The 16,094-nt window shown below is 44.5% G+C and overlaps 1 protein-coding gene across 2 annotated transcripts in view; it reads right to left on the minus strand.

Moving 5' to 3' along the window:
- Window positions 1–10,084: 10,084 nt before the first annotated feature.
- Window positions 10,085–16,094, minus strand: part of LOC110526836 (adhesion G protein-coupled receptor A3) — a 286,855-nt gene continuing 280,845 nt past the window's right edge. For both annotated transcript variants that reach the window (XM_036982670.2, XM_036982667.2), the window contains one exon: window positions 10,085–14,193. In XM_036982670.2, coding sequence (XP_036838565.2) covers window positions 12,747–14,193 — 1,447 coding nt within the window. In that variant the 3' untranslated portion in view covers window positions 10,085–12,746. The remainder of the gene's footprint in view (window positions 14,194–16,094) is intronic.

Below are 16,094 nucleotides of genomic sequence, written 5' to 3' on the forward strand. Positions count from 1 at the left end.
TGCGTCACCTGAGTGGGTTGAGTCACTGATGTGATCATCCTGTCTGGGTTGGTGCCCCCCCCGGGTTGTGCCGTGGTGGAGATCTTTGTGGGCTATACTCATCCTTGTCTCAGGATGGTAAGTTGGTGGTTAAAGATATCCCTCTAGTGGTGTGGGGGCTGTGCTTTGGCAAAGTGGGTGGGGTTATATCCTTCCTGTTTGGCCCTGTCCGGGGGTGTCCTCGGATGGGGCCACAGTGTCTCCTGACCCCTCCTGTCTCAGCCTCCAGTATTTATGCTGCAGTAGTTTATGTGTCAGGGGGCTAGGGTCAGTTTGTTATATCTGGAGTACTTCTCCTGTCCTATTCGGTGTCCTGTGTGAATTTAAGTGTGCTCTCTCTAATTGTCTCTTTCTCTCGGAGGACCTGAGCCCTAGGACCATGCCTCAGGATTACCTGACATGATGACTCCTTGCTGTCCCCAGTCCACCTGGCCGTGCTGCTGCTCCAGTTTCAACTGTTCTGCCTTATTATTATTGGACCATGCTGGTCATTTATGAACATTTGAACATCTTGGCCATGTTCTGTTATAATCTCCACCCGGCACAGCCAGAAGAGGACTTGGCCACCCCACATAGCCTGGTTCCTCTCTAGGTTTCTTCCTAGGTTTTGGCCTTTCTAGGGAGTTTTTCCTAGCCACCGTGCTTCTACACCTGCATTGCTTGCTGTTTGGGGTTTTAGGCTGGGTTTCTGTACAGCACTTTGAGATATCAGCTGATGTACGAAGGGCTATATAAATAAATTTGAAGTAAATTAAGTTGCTAGCTAGCATTAAACTTATCTTATAAAAAACAATCAATCTTCACGTAATCACTAGATAACTAAACATGGTTGATGGTATTACTAGGTTAACTAGCTTGTCCTGCGTTGCATATAGTTCATGCGGCGCCTGTTAATTTATCACCGCATCACAGCCTACTTCAACTTCGTCAAACGGGTGATGATTTAACAAAAGCGCATTCGCAAAAAAAAAGCACATTCGTTGCACAAATGTACCTAACCATAAATAACAATGCCTTTCTTGAAATCAATACACAGAAGTATATATTTTTAAACCTGCATATTTAGTTCAAATAAATGCATGTTAGCAGGCAATATTAACTAGGGAAATTGTGTCACTTCTCTTTCGTTCAGTGCAAGCAGAGTCAGGGTATATGCAACAGTTTGGGCCGCCTGGCTCGTTGCGAACTGTGTTTCTTCCTAACAAAGACCGTAATTAATTTGCCAGAATTATAACATAACATTGAAGGTTGTGCAATGTAACAGCAATATTTAGACTTAGGGTTGCCACCCGTTCAATAAAATACGGAATGGTTCCGTATTTCACTGAAAGAAGAAATGTTTTGTTTTCAAAATGATAGTTCCCGGATTTGACCATATTAATGACCAAATGCTCGTATTTCTGTGTGTTTATTATAATTAAGTACATGATTTGATATTTGATAGAGCAGTCTGACAGAGCGGTGGTAGGCAGCAGCAGGCTCGTAAGCATTCATTCAAACAGCACTTAACTGCGTTTGCCAGCAGCTCTTTGCAGTGCTTGAAGCACAGCGCTGTTTATGACTCCAAGCCTATCAACTCCCGAGATTAGGCTGGCAATACTAAAGTGCCTATAAGAACATCCAATAGTCAAAGGTATATGAAATACAAATGGTATAGAGAGAAATAGTCGACGCGTCATAATTCCTACAATAACTACAACCTAAAACTTATTAACTGGGAATATTTAACCACCATATGTTCTCATGTTCTGAGCAAGGACCTTAAGCGTTAGCTTTTTTGCATGGCACATAATGCACTTTTACTTTCTTCTCCAACACTGTTATTGCATTATTTAAACCAAATTGAATATGTTTCATTATTTATTTGAGACTAAATAGATTTAATTTATGTATTTTTTTATTTTTTTTAATTGTTCATTGTTCATTCAGTATTGGTGTAATTGTCATTATTACAAATATATTAAAATCGGGCGATTAAATCGGTACCGGCTTTCTTTGGTCCTCCAATAATCGATATTGTTATCGGCGTTGAAGAATCATAATCGTTTGACCTCTAATAGACACAGGGTAATACATGGGAATGCATGCATGTGGCCAGTCGGGTTGACCTGGGCCATCTGGACAGTACTGTTATACAACAGTGGCATGAGGTCGATCAAGCATGCAGACAGTCATCCGCCCTGAGGGGATTGTGACAACCAGCAGACAAGCAGTTCTGAGGTGTCAAAGTCCCCAGTGTGGACAAGCCAAAGATGATGCATACTGTAACTGAGCAGCCTGGCCGCTCCAACTAAAACTTACATTTGGGTCTGTCAAATTAGTATGACATTTGACGTTTGGTATAGTTACATAAGACACGTTACTCAAGGCAGAAGCAAAAAGGAGGAAGACTGGCCGAGTAGGTCGAGTGGGTATATAATGCAAGCGTCTAGCGGGTCGCTAGGTTGAGTGTTAAAATCACATCACTGACAACTTTTGTATTTTAGCACTAGTATGCAACTACATAAGTTAGCTAATCCTTCCCCTAACCTCTCGTGGACAGAGTACGTAAACAGGAATGGTACCGTCTGTCATGATACAACGTGATGAGTGAGATTGAGCGGTATTAGGAGAGATGGTAGAGAAAGCAAGACATTCCAACATATTGTATGAATTGGAATTCGTAACATATCAGACAAATTGGACATCCTATGCAAAATGGATGATAAACATCCACAAATTAAAACATATCCTACAAAACGTCACATGTCTAAGCAGCGGGACACAAATGTACATTTACTTCATTACTTCGACCCCCAAGTTCAGGTTGAACTGAGAGGGTTTGGATCCATCACCGCCTAGTGTAACACATCACCCCCTCCTTTGAGACGATTGTTATATAGGCCGTGGGAAAGGTAAGGCTTTGGAGTATTGAAACAGACATCTATTGAACTAGAAGAAGAGTTCAACATTGAAGGAAAGGCAGGCCATCAGGCCATCAGCTGAACAGTATTAAAACAGTTGAATGCTCATGGCATCCAGACCAGAACTAACACCATTTCCTCTCCTTGAAAAATGTGCTGTGAGTTAGTACAAGTAATCTAGTCCACAAATTAAACATCTGGTTTATGTGAACAAGGATAACGTGAATGAACAGCCGTTCTGCTCTCTGTACAGCTAGCCCAGTGAACTGCTCTGTGTACAGCTAGCCCTGTGTACAGCTCTGTGTACAGCTAGCCCTGTGTACAGCTCTGTGTACAGCTAGCCCTGTGATGGGATCTTGCACTGCAGCCAAAGGCTTGAGGCACCACAAGGTTTTACACACTATACTGTGAAGTGAGAGCAGTGCTGTGGGCTCTGATAAATATCCAACTTGTAAAGTTTCTTCCAGAGCAGGGCAAGGAAAGAAAATGTGTGCCTGCATCTTCCATGCATGCAGACATACATGTTTGCATGGACCTAGACACACAGACAAATGCACAGCTAATGCCCAAAGCCCCACCTCCACACAAACATGAACGCAACGAGTATGCAGATTCTGTTGAAAAACGGCTCTTAAACAGAGGCAAACAGAAGAGGGAGGGACCTACATAAATTTGGACTACTGATTACACCCCAGGTTTGGAGATTCCAGGCCACCGCACAGACAAGGCTTTAGGAAGTTAACTGTTTTTAATTAAAGGAATGTATCAGGGGATTTCACACAAAGTCCCGTCTATGGCACCCGAACATGCACTAGAGAGCCATTCTGAACAGAAGTATTGGTGACTGGCAGTGATAGCACGCATTAGTGGTGATGGTATTATCCCTCTAGCAGCAGGCCCTTAACTGGAGCTGCAGGGGGGGGGGGGGGGGGGGGGGGGGGGGCACTCAGTCTCCGAGGAGACCAGCCAAAGTAGAGGAGTCTACAATAGATCAACTAAGAATGAAGAGAAACATAGCAAACCAAGGTAAATCATGGAAAATTTGAATAGGGCACGTAAAATAGGTTAAATAGAAGATGTCTGCAAACTCAATATAAGTAATAAATACACACCAATTGGACTGGTCTCCATTTTGGGGATAACAAGTGATGGTAACACGAGACATACACAGACACGAGCTTGTATTTCTCCAACTTTTACTCACCGTGATGAGATAGCTCTGGGTAACATCTTGGCTATTACATAATTAAAACTGTTGAAACTAATTAAACAAATGACATCTGCCAGACTTGATCGTTCTTGAGTAGAGCATCGCTCCTAGGAGTTTGCTGTTAAATGTGAAATTCAGGTCAAATCCTATCTTGCTTCTGGCTGACATAAGATGGTGAAGATCAATTAACGCAACCCCTCCATCTGTATATTCATCATATCAGACCGTAGTAGTAACTGTTACTACTGTAATAGCACTCTAAAAAAGCACTCTAAAAAGGACAAGAGACCTCCTGACAGTCTGCCACACCCTGATAACAACTCACCTGGACTACCGTGCCACGGTATGGCTTCCCACCATGCATCAGTACAATAAGACAGGCCTTAACCAGCTACAGCGTATCGTCAACAGTGCTGCTCTGCTCGTGTCATGACCGGGCATTCACGGAGGGAACACCTGCAAAAAGCTGGAATCTAACCGCCACTGACGGTCAGGATCCGTTACGTGGCGACACGGCACAACCTGCCTGAATAGGTCAGACCTGTTCAGGTGGGAGTCTCCACCCATCATCTGGAGGGGGAGCACCTGAGCAGCAGCCAAAGCTTGTGACCAATAGGACCCACACCTACTGGCACAACAATCCGCGGAGAAACATGGCTTTCCAAGACAGTCTGCAGTACTTTGGACCATTGCTCTGGAACAAGCTGGATTTATCCACACGACAACTAGCTAGCATGTCCGCCTTCAAAAGAGCTGTACACTAATCTAGATAGCTGCAGTGTGAGCGCGGCTTTGTGTGTATGCTACTGCGTATGATGTGTGCGCTTCTGTGTATGCTGTGATTTGAGACGTTCCCTGGAAAACGTTGGCAATTGTTACTGAGTGGACCATCCTGGCTAAGTAAATTAAATTGAGAAATCAACTGTTGATGGCGTATTCCCAATAACATGTGCCCTCTAATAAACAACACATACAGTATGAGCATGATAGCTTATCTGTGACATTGAGTACTAATGATGTTTTGCTCTGTTTAGATAATGTGTTGATGTTAAAGATGTGTGCGTGCGCGTGTGTGTGCGTGCGTGTGTGTTTGTGTGCATTTTTCTCTAGAGAGTTCTTAAGTCTTTCATGTCATGCTAGAACGCAAATTGAACATGCAGGCAGAAAAGCTAGAGAACAAGGGTACATATTCATCAGGCCTTCCAGACAAGTCCCAGTCAAAACAATGTACAGCAATGAGACGCAACAACATACTGCCTCAGACTGGGGATGAATTACTGGCGGACAAACATGTTGTTTTGTGGAATGCCCAAGACTGCCCCTTGGAGACTGAGGAGAGGGGTTAGAGGGAGGGAAGAGGAGTGAGCAGCGGCCCCTGGAGTTTGCTCCTGTCTCCAATTTTTCACTTTCATCTGAACACTTAATTACTTCAGCTGGCTAATCTTTCACTTAATAAAATCAATTGAATTAAGCTGTCAGGGTCGTAAGTGGGCAATGATTTAGAGAGCTGGAGCACTGCCCTGGTGTTTCTGCCACGCTTGGCCAAGTCATATTTGCGTTCTATGCGTTCTAGTAGCTGCTGCATTTGCCACTGTGTATTAGGACCAGTGTGTACAAATAATCAGTATTTTTTCAAATTCATTAACAGTGAAAAATGTCAATAGAAATTGTTCTGATTTATATTACTATTGCATAAAGTTATATAAAAAACAAACATTATTTTTTTTATAGCTTTGGCTGGTCATATATACTATAGTATGTTGTTCTCCCGAGTCCCACCACAAGTTATACCCAACCCTACTCTGGTGTCCAGCCTGTTAACCTTAAGTCAAACCTACTGCTGCTGATGAATTGGATAAACGACCACAGATTCTGTAAAACATAAAAAGTGACCACAGATGCAGTATCCAATGACATCCTCCTCGAGAGCAGCCTCAGTACTGTACTGTGCACGTGTGTTATTGTGCATCTTAACCAGCAGAGAGCAGCACTTCACAGTGTTCACGCTAACTGATGCTTTACCCAATAGGCAGGATTTATCTGCAATGTGTTTGACTTTGGAACCATTCAACACCTATCTTTGCTTAGTTACATCACGTTGAATCATCATTGTCTGTGATTTCATCACGTTTGTACTGATAATATGAATCAGAGTATGTGTTTGTACTATGGTTGTTAGGAAGGAACAGACCAAAAGGATATTTGTTTCTTCGCCCATCCCCGTCTCCGTAAATGTACTTAAGTAAATAGTAAAAGAGTACTTCTGTATGAAACTCAATGAGACTGACTCTCACTCAAACTGGTTATAAAGGTTGTACATACTGTAGGTCATGTTGACAGTGTTAAGTATGTACAACCGTTATAACCAGTGAGAGTGAAGGAAAGAGAGATAAAGAGAGAGAGAGAGAGAGGATGGACACCTGTCCATGGCAATGCTGCCAGATTTTCTCAGCACTGCTAAAACACTAGAGTAGTAATCATTCCACCCCCCCACCCCCCCACCCCCCCACCCCACCACACGGTCACCAGCTCCCCAGCTGTCCCCTCAGTGAGGTGGCCCTGGCTGGTCCTGCTGTCACAGACAGCAGCCTCTTAGGCTCTATAATCCACTTGATATTAGTATTGTGTATTAAAACCCACTGCATGATTCCTTTCTCCATTCCAGTTGTACCATGTGTTGCATCACCACACAGCTATAAATAACATGGGTAGAGATGAGGGGGGGGGGGGGGGGCTGAGGCTCAGACAGTGCAGCAGAGACTGAGACTGGCAGACGATTGGCTCAGCGGTAACTCTGCTCACATGAATACAGGCTTTGGGTTAGAGTATTGTGCATGCATTTGCATAGGGTTACATAGCAGTATTTTCATGTGCATATAAGCTTTGGCTTACATAACATTTATATATCAGTATTCACAGAGGATTTTATATACTAACTGTCTGTCTAAGGCAACACAACAGCACAGTAGGAGGCACCAAGTGCTCTGTCAGGACTACAACGATGAGAGAACGTTTGAACTTGCTACTTATTGAGACACCAAACTCCGCTTCGACAAAAGTCACATTGTTACGCCACAGAATAACACAGACACGGTAACGAAGTCAAATCTGGCACAACAGCGAAGGGTGAGCCAGCAATGTAAAATAGGTTGGGTAGAATTCCCGAATTTGGTTCGTTCCTTGTGTTGACTGAGGGAGCATCTCTCTCCACTAAGGTCTTCTCAGGGGAAGCAGGGAGAGAGACTAGCTGGGAGGCGACAGCTGCGAAAGAAGAAATACTGGGGGTGAATGTAGAACAATGACAAGAAAATAAACCAACACATTCCTCCTTTGTTTTCATGGTCTGTGTGTTGCATTAACACACAACACAGTCTCCAATCCTCCAACCTCCCGCAGGCAGAGAGCTACTGTACTGTACAGCTCAGTGGAGAAAATAAACAACCCATTCCTCTCAAATCTGTAGGAAGCACGAAAGCATGAAATAGCATGACACAGAAATGTGCCTGCTGCTTATTACTATCATCATCATCATTAGCAGAGCAGCAAGAGCAGTGCAAACACAGTCAGACCCCAGCATTAATGATCATTCATATGCACACACATGCAGATACTGTTGAGAGATGCTACACACACAAAGGCAGCAGTCACACATGCTGGGCTTTCTCCCAGGCTTCACTGTTGCTCCGTCGAGCTGACGTGAGCAAAGTCATTCTCTCTCTCTCGTCAACAGAATGAAGTCTTTCCATCACTATTCTCTCTCATCCTACTTCAAAATACTTCGACATTTCCCACCTCTCTCAACATATTGCCTGCCTCCCTCCCTTTGAGGTCTGTGTATGTTATTTGAGTCAAGGATGACATAAGCATGGTGATCACAGTGTACTGTCAAGAGTCTTTCAGAAACATGTCTGTAGTATCATGACATATACCTACAAAGAGACTCAAAAATGATGCTTTGAGTGGACGTGATGCCAAATCACTGTGGATGGATATCTGAGAAGTAATGCTGCAGTTACTGGTTTGGGTAGGTTACTTTCTAAATGTAATCTGTTACAGTTACCTGTCCAATATGTTTATCCGTAATGCAATTTTTGGATTACTTTCCTTTAGTTTTGGATTACTTTCCCCTTAAGAGGCATTAGAAGAAGACAAAAAGGATCCATCCAACGCATTTGGTGTGTCATTATAGTGGTCTCTGACTTGTGGTCAGACGCTCTCAGATGGAACAAACATAATGAATGCCTTTCATCAATGCTGAATTGAATGTCATTGAGAAAACAGAAAGGTGTCAGAGTATTTTTTTCCCGCAAACGTAATCCAAAAATAAAGAAAAAAAAGTAATCCAAAAAATTAATGATCTAGTTTTTCTAATTAATCTGTAATCTGATTACAATGTCTTTGCTGGTAACATAAACCGATCAGTTTTTTTTTGTAATCAGATTACATGTAACTGATGACATGTAATCCGTTACTCCCCAACCCTGGCAGTTACAGTGAGATATGAAGATACAGTACATAAAGCTGACTATTGTCGGTGAGCACTTGTCAGCATTCATCGGGAGCCAATGCCAAACCAGGAAAATACAACATGCCTAAATTGTATCATAAACGTTACATTTGTCTTGATTAATACAGATTTTAAAAAATTCATTAAACAGAAGGAAATGTCTCGGAGTGGAGGGGCACCACTGCTCCTGACCTTCAGGTTTTCCTGTGGGTGGAAATGCATCCTCTATCCTCTCTGCCTGTTGTTCTCCATCTTAGACTGAGGGAATAGGGTACTGCAATCTGAGGTTCCACCAAAAGAAGATCCAGGATTAAATTAATTGGCTCAGAAACACCACATCTAATGAATCCCTCCCCCTCGTGCCCTGCATTCTTTATCACCATAGTCATCAACACTTGGACTCATCTGTCAGTGAACCGCTTACCACCCTGTCATCAACACATATACACACACACACACACACACACACACACACACACGAGCCAACGCACCACCGTCACCAACATCGCACAACAAATATTTACAGTACTCTATGTCCTCCCTTGGGTAAATCAGATCACCTCTCTAGATAAGACACCATATACACCAGTGACTGACCTTAAAAGCATTCCACAAGGTCAAACAGAGATCTCTGACAAAGTCTGTCTCCAGGGCTCAATTTAAAGGCAGGGGTTTTTATTTGCTCAAAGTTAAAGGAATAATCTGATGGCTGGGAGGGGGCTGAGTGTCGTGTGGCCAGCTGCATATTAAATGTGCTCGTTTCATGGCCTGTCAGCCCTGGCCTGATTTGTGATGCACAAAAGACACAGTCTCATTTACTCACACTCCCTCACATACTGTACACATACACACACTCATGCTAACACACTAACGCACACACTCAGTTACGAACAAGTGCACGCGATCAGGCGCGCAATGCACACAAACGCACACCCACGCTGGCATGCATGTGAGCACACATGCAAGCGCGCACAACACACACACACTGCCAGTCAAGCCTGCTTTCCTTTTGAATTCCTCCCCTGTGGCGAGTCCTTAAGACATCTCCATCTCCACCACTGCTGTCAGGAGATATGAATACTGCAAAATGAACTAAGAGGAACAAAACAGGCACACACAGACACACACACACACACACGCACACGCACACACACACGAATACATGTATTGGTATCTGTGCTGTTGATTGTAGAGAAACGTGAAGACTGGCTTTGGGTTTTGTTACAGTACCACAAGTGTATACTGGCAGAGATCTGACAAGCTATCCAGCTGGCTGAATTGGCAGTACTACTGCTGAATGATGAGACAGGTGGCAGATAGAGAGGCCTATGGTAACAAACACTGAAGTTCACACACTTGGAAAGCTCTTTTTGCTTTTAAGACATGTCGATGTCCAAGAGGTATAGGAATTAGACCAAAGCAATGTAGTCTCTCATAGACATGTTTAATGCAGGGATGATTTAAGAATACCAAGGATGTTAGGTTTATTTAGTGAAACTGTTACACAGCATCGATATTCGTCTGACATAGTCTTGAAGTCTCATGGCGGCTCATTTTGCTACCGGTCAGTGTTTGTCTTCCAAAATCAGAAATATTCATTTTACGTATGTACATCTAAAAATGCTCTCTTTTCAGAAATTCTAACATTTCTTTCTAAAATCAAGTCCCTTGTTGATTTCAGATCACAATTGAATCACAGTTGACGTGTGTGACATGAAGTCCCGGTATCCCATAGCGGTTAGTGCATCTATGTGTCAAATGTAACAAAATATATGGCCAGTCCTCATACCCTTTATGAAAGATCAGAACAAAAATACAAGCAAACGGAAAAATGCACCAAGAACAAATTACATTTCTAAACTCAGATACTGAGCATTAACATTAAGAGGTCTTTCCCATACATTTTCAATACATATATATTTATTTACTCTTTTTAACATTTTAAATCTTGTATAAAAAAAAAGAACTCATCAGAACCAATTCTATGGACATAGACAAGAGTGCACAAGATGGATGGACGGTGTGGCGCGCCAAGGTGGTTTTGGCCAGGCAGGAGTTGCTGTATTCTTGTAGGTAGGGAATTGTTTCTCTATTAACCTTGTCAGTTCTCTCTCACTCGGGAATGACTGGTTTCCATACCGAACATAACTACGGTGGCCCTGAGGGAGCCAAATGAGATTTTCTTAAATTACTTTGCCACTTAAAAGGCGCTGCGTGGTCAATCTGACGGCTGCATTGGCAGCGCAGCATTTACGGTGATATGGCCTCTGCGGAAGTCAGGGGCATTCTTACTTCTTGCGCTTCGCAAAGCAGAGCTGTTGTGAAGGAAGTTGGTTTGTGTTTAGGCAGGACTTTAAGCCCTCGCCTACCGTTAACCAACCATGTCAATGCGGAGCTATACGGAGCACACGGCGATGTGGTACGGAGCTCAATTTGGCCTCGGCGTGCCTCCAGAGGCTCCGCAATTGCGTCACACCATCCCTACAGCGCCTCCCACCACATTTTTTGAATCAAGCATAAATTGGCTCTTAGGGCCGCCATACATAATACCACCTGTATAAGGTTAAATGTTCAACACTGAATCCTCTGCCCTGTCCTCTGTCCCTTAACAGAACATGGTTTCAGGAGCATCCATAATAATGGCATAATGATACTAAAAATCGTGTAAAAATATAATTGTTTGTTTCACGGCATGTTATAAGCGAACACAGCTTGATCTGCTCCATAGACAAAAGTGATGGCGTTTTTCAAGAAATGTGCATTGATATACAAAGCAAAAACACAGCACAAAGCTACATACAAGGCTTGCATGCTCTGTTTCCTATAAAGAAATGAAATATTGTGTTTAAGCATTGATTTCGGACGTGACCCATTGAATGAACCTCCAACCATTTTGTGATGCCTTGCCAGAGATGGAAAATGTTGGCTTGGTTTTACTGTATATCAAATGGGGCAAGAGGAAAGGGTTGAGCCTGGAACGGCTGCTGCTTGGTCATGGCATGTGATGTCACTATCGCACCAACACCGCAAATATACACAATGACAATGTGACTGTTGTTGTACACTTCGCTCTAAAAAAAAAAAACACAACAGTAAGACATCATACAGACAAGAACATTCAATATCAACCTGTAACAGAATACTCAATGTGGTTTCGGTTTTTCCAATGTGTATTTTTTGTTTTTTTTACATTTTCACAACGTATCGGCATCCACGGAACTCTGACGAGAGTAGACATCTTTGTATATTACTAAGATAATCTCTAACTGATATTCACAGTATATTATAGTAAGTATGCTTTTTGTTCAAAATGGCAAAAATACCAATGACTCTAAATTGCTGGTGTGTTTGCCTAAAACACTGATACTGAGCTTCTTGAAGTACTGCAGGTACACAAGTCAGAGAGTAGTCGGAGGATTTTAGGGACTCACAAAATAGAACGCAATCTCATTTGCTTTGAGCAAGAATAAACACGGGTGTTCTGTTCACACACACATCCACACACACATCCATAATCTCCATCCTCGATAATCCTGTAATAATAATAATAATAATAATAATAACATATAGTATAGTGGTAAAAATACCTTTGACAAAAGGTACTGTAACTCGCACATGGAACTCACATTCCTCTATGAAGGAGAAAAATCAGTTCTGTATGGCTGGTCATCGGGATCTTTATATGACAATGTCAGATAATCTGTCAAGTGAATTTGTATTTTTTACCTTTATTTAACTAGGCAAGTCAGTTAAGAACAAATTCTTATTTTCAATGACGGCCTAGTGGGTTAACTGCCTGTTCAGGGGCAGAATGACAGATTTGTACCTTGTCAGCACGGGGGTTTGAACTTGCAACTCTCCAGTTACTAGTCCAACGCTCTAACCACTAGGCTACCCTGCCACCCCAAATGGGACAAGGAACACGTGAAAACAAACAAAGAATAAAAAGTAAAAGTCGTGATGTTAAGAGTTGTGAAATCATTTTTATAGTTCCTAGAAAGGAAAGGAGGGGTGAGTTGAGGATTGGAGGGAAGGAGGCTGGGGCGGGAATGGATGCCTATATCTCCCCCCCCCCCCCATCTTTAGACTACACAGTAGTTTCATTTTTCCAGGGTCCAGTGCGTATATTCCCTGTGCTGTCTGATCCGTACAGGAAACCCTCGTGCAGGCCACCTTTAAGGATGCCATTCTGATTGGGGGGCGGGTTCTGGGGGTAGGATTGTCTGCGCGGGTGCATCTCCAGGTGGTGATGAGGCATAATCACGTCCTCCTCATTGGCTATTTTGCCACAGCCGCACAGAAAGGTGCCCGTGTCGCCTGCCTCCACCTGGCACAGAGTGGGGAACAGGTCCGCCTTGGCACAGCAAGGCACGTGCCGATGGCAGGGGGCGTGGCATGCCAGCGCCGCCTCGTGAGCCGTTGCCGCTTGGCAAGTGTGGTGGCCCACTTCGTTAGGGGCAGCAGCCAGGTGGCAGATGTGTCCGTGACGCTCGTGCGTACTGTGAGGGCTGTCTGTGTGGGAGCTGTGGATAGAGCCTCCGTCTACACTAGTAGGGATGTGATAGGCGTACTCCCTCTCTCCCACCCCTCCTCCCCCTCCTGTGCCAGCCTGCCGGTGACGGCTGAAGTGGCGAGGCTTAGTCCTAGTGCTGCCCTTCAGGCATCGATGCAGATGGATGTCTGGCCGGTAGCCCTCGGGGTCAGCGTGTAGCAGCACGTGTGTGGGAGGCTCCTCCTCCATCAGCTGCTGGCTGTGCAGGGCGGCGCAGCACGGCACCACGGCGGGCAGGCACGTCACATGGTTCTGCGACGACGCCAGGCTGCCATGCTTACAGTGACCCAAGGTGCCACTGTGGGTGTGTCCTCCTAACAGGGCCTTACCTGGGCACGGCGAATCCAGGTGGCAGTGCCCATGCCCGTGCCCATGCCCTAAGGCATCCCCATTGACATTAACCTTTGGACGAGTGTGGCCGTGACCATGGCCGTGGCAACCGTGGTTGGCGCGTCTCCCGGGGCAGCAGGCGCACCAGCAGTGCCACACATCGTCCCGCTTGGCACAGTGGTGGATGAGCACGAAGAGGCCCAGCGTGACGGAGAAGGCACCATACAGGCAGCTGAAGATCATGTCCAGGAAGTGGCCCTGTGAAACAGCCAGCGCCCCGAAGGCCCACGTGGCCACGAACAAGAAGAGGGTGAAGGCCGCCGTCCTCAGCTGGGCCTTGAACGAATGCTCGTTGGCCAGCATAGAGGGGTTGATGGCAGTGGACGAGTGGCAGCCCGCATGGCAATGCCCTCCATTGGGAGGTGGTGGCAGGGCTCCGGGCTCCCCTTCCCCTTGATGACAATGCCTACCCACGTCGGTGATGGATGCCAGCCTCTGCTGCTCCTCACTCAGGGCTTTCAGCTCGTACTTTCTCTCGGGGTGGCGCCTCAGCTGAATGAAGGTACACAGGAAGTAGACGCAGGTGACCAGGACGATGAACGCCACGGGGCCGTAGAAGGCTCCAAGGCTGGGCTCCCACGCCATCCAGCAGCTGCAACACACACACACACACACACACACACACACACGCACGCACGCACGCACGCGCACACACACACGCACACACACACACAGTAGGCTACATTAGTATTACAGTATGAGTGTGTTTCCTTAATAAACACTGAAAAACACACACAGAGAAGAGACATAGGTCTCTTGGGTGATAAGAACATTAAGGGGGGTGGGGGGTGAGCAACATACACTGAAGTGTGACTCATATCATCAGATCTATCAGTATCTCATCTATTTTGGAGTGTCAATGAGGTAAATGGTTGTTGCAGGATATCAGTGCATGGAGTCTAGACACTGAGCCGTTGAGAAGGTGTGTACACTGGCTTGCGAAAGTATTCACCCCCCTTGGCATTTTTCCTATTTTGTTGCCTTACAACCTGGAAATAAAATGGATTTTGGGGGGGGTTGTATAATTTGATTTACACAATATGCCTACCATTTTGCAGATGCAATTTTTCTTTCTTTCTGTGAAACAAACAAGAAATAAGACAAAAAAACTGAAAACTTGAGCATGCATAACTATTCACCCCCGCAGCAAACTCATTACTTTGTAGAGCCACCTTTTGCAGCAATTACAGCTGCAAGTCTCTTAGGGTATGTAAGCTTGGCACATCTAGCCACTGGGAGTTTTGCCCATTCTTCAAGGCAAAACTGGTCCAGCTCCTTCAAGTCGGATGGGTTCCGCTGGTGTACAGCAATCTTTAAGTCATACCACAGATTCTCAATTGGATTTAGGTCTGGGCTTTGACTACGCCATTCCAAGACATTTAAATGTTTCCCCTTAAACCACTTGAGTGTTGCTTTAGCAGTATGCTTAGGGTCATTGTCCTGCTGGAAGGTGAACCTTCGTCCCAGTCTCAAATCTCTGGAAGACTGAAACAGGTTTCCCTCAAGATTTTCCCTGTATTTAGCGCCATCCATCATTCCTTCAATTCTGACCAGTTTCCCAGTCCCTGCCGATGGAAAAACATCCCCACACTATGATGCTGCCACCATCATGCTTCACTGTGATGGTGTTGGTGTTCTCGGGGTAATGAGAGGTGTTGGGTTTGTGCCAGACATAGCGTTTTCCTTGAAGGCCAAAAAGCTACATTTTAGTCTCATCTGACCAGAGTACCTTCTTCCATATGTTTGGGGAGTCTCCCACATGCCTTTTGGCGAACACCAAATGTGTTTGCTTATTTTTTTCTTTAAGCAATGGCTTTTTTCTGGCCACTCTTCCATAAAGCCCAGCTCTGTGGAGTGTACGGCTTAAAGTGTTCCTATGGACAGATATTCCAATCTCTGTTGTGGAGCTTTGCAGCTCCTTCAGGGTTATCTTTGGTCTCTTTGTTGCCTCTCTGATTAATGCCCTCCTTGTCTGGTCTGTGAGTTTTGGTGGTCGGCCCTCTCTTGGCAGGTTTATTGTGGTGCCATATTCTTTCCATTTTTTAATAATGGATTTAATGGTGCTTTGTGGGATGTTCAAAGTTTCAGATATTTTTTTATAACCCAAAACTGATCTGTACTTCTACACAACTTTGTCCCTGAACTGTTTGGAGAGTTCCTTGGTCTTCATGGTGCCGCTTGCTTGGTGGTCCCCCTTGCTTTGTGGTGTTGCAGACTCTGGGGCCTTTCAGACAGGTGTATATATACTGAGATCATGTGACAGATCATGTGACACTTAGATTGCACACAGGTGGACTTTATTTGACTAATTATGTGACTTCTGAAGGTAATTAGTTGCACCAGATCTTCTTTAGGGGCTTCATAGGAAAGGGGGTGAATACATGTGCACGCACGACTTTAACATTTTATTTTTTTTATTTTTTTTATTTTTAATTTCACTGAACCAATTTTGACTATGTCCATTACCTAAAAATCTATTTTAATTACAGGTTG

This window comes from Oncorhynchus mykiss, chromosome 1 (assembly GCF_057628025.1).
Source record: "Oncorhynchus mykiss isolate SJ-2025 chromosome 1, ASM5762802v1, whole genome shotgun sequence".
Taxonomy (NCBI): Eukaryota; Metazoa; Chordata; class Actinopteri; order Salmoniformes; family Salmonidae; genus Oncorhynchus; species Oncorhynchus mykiss.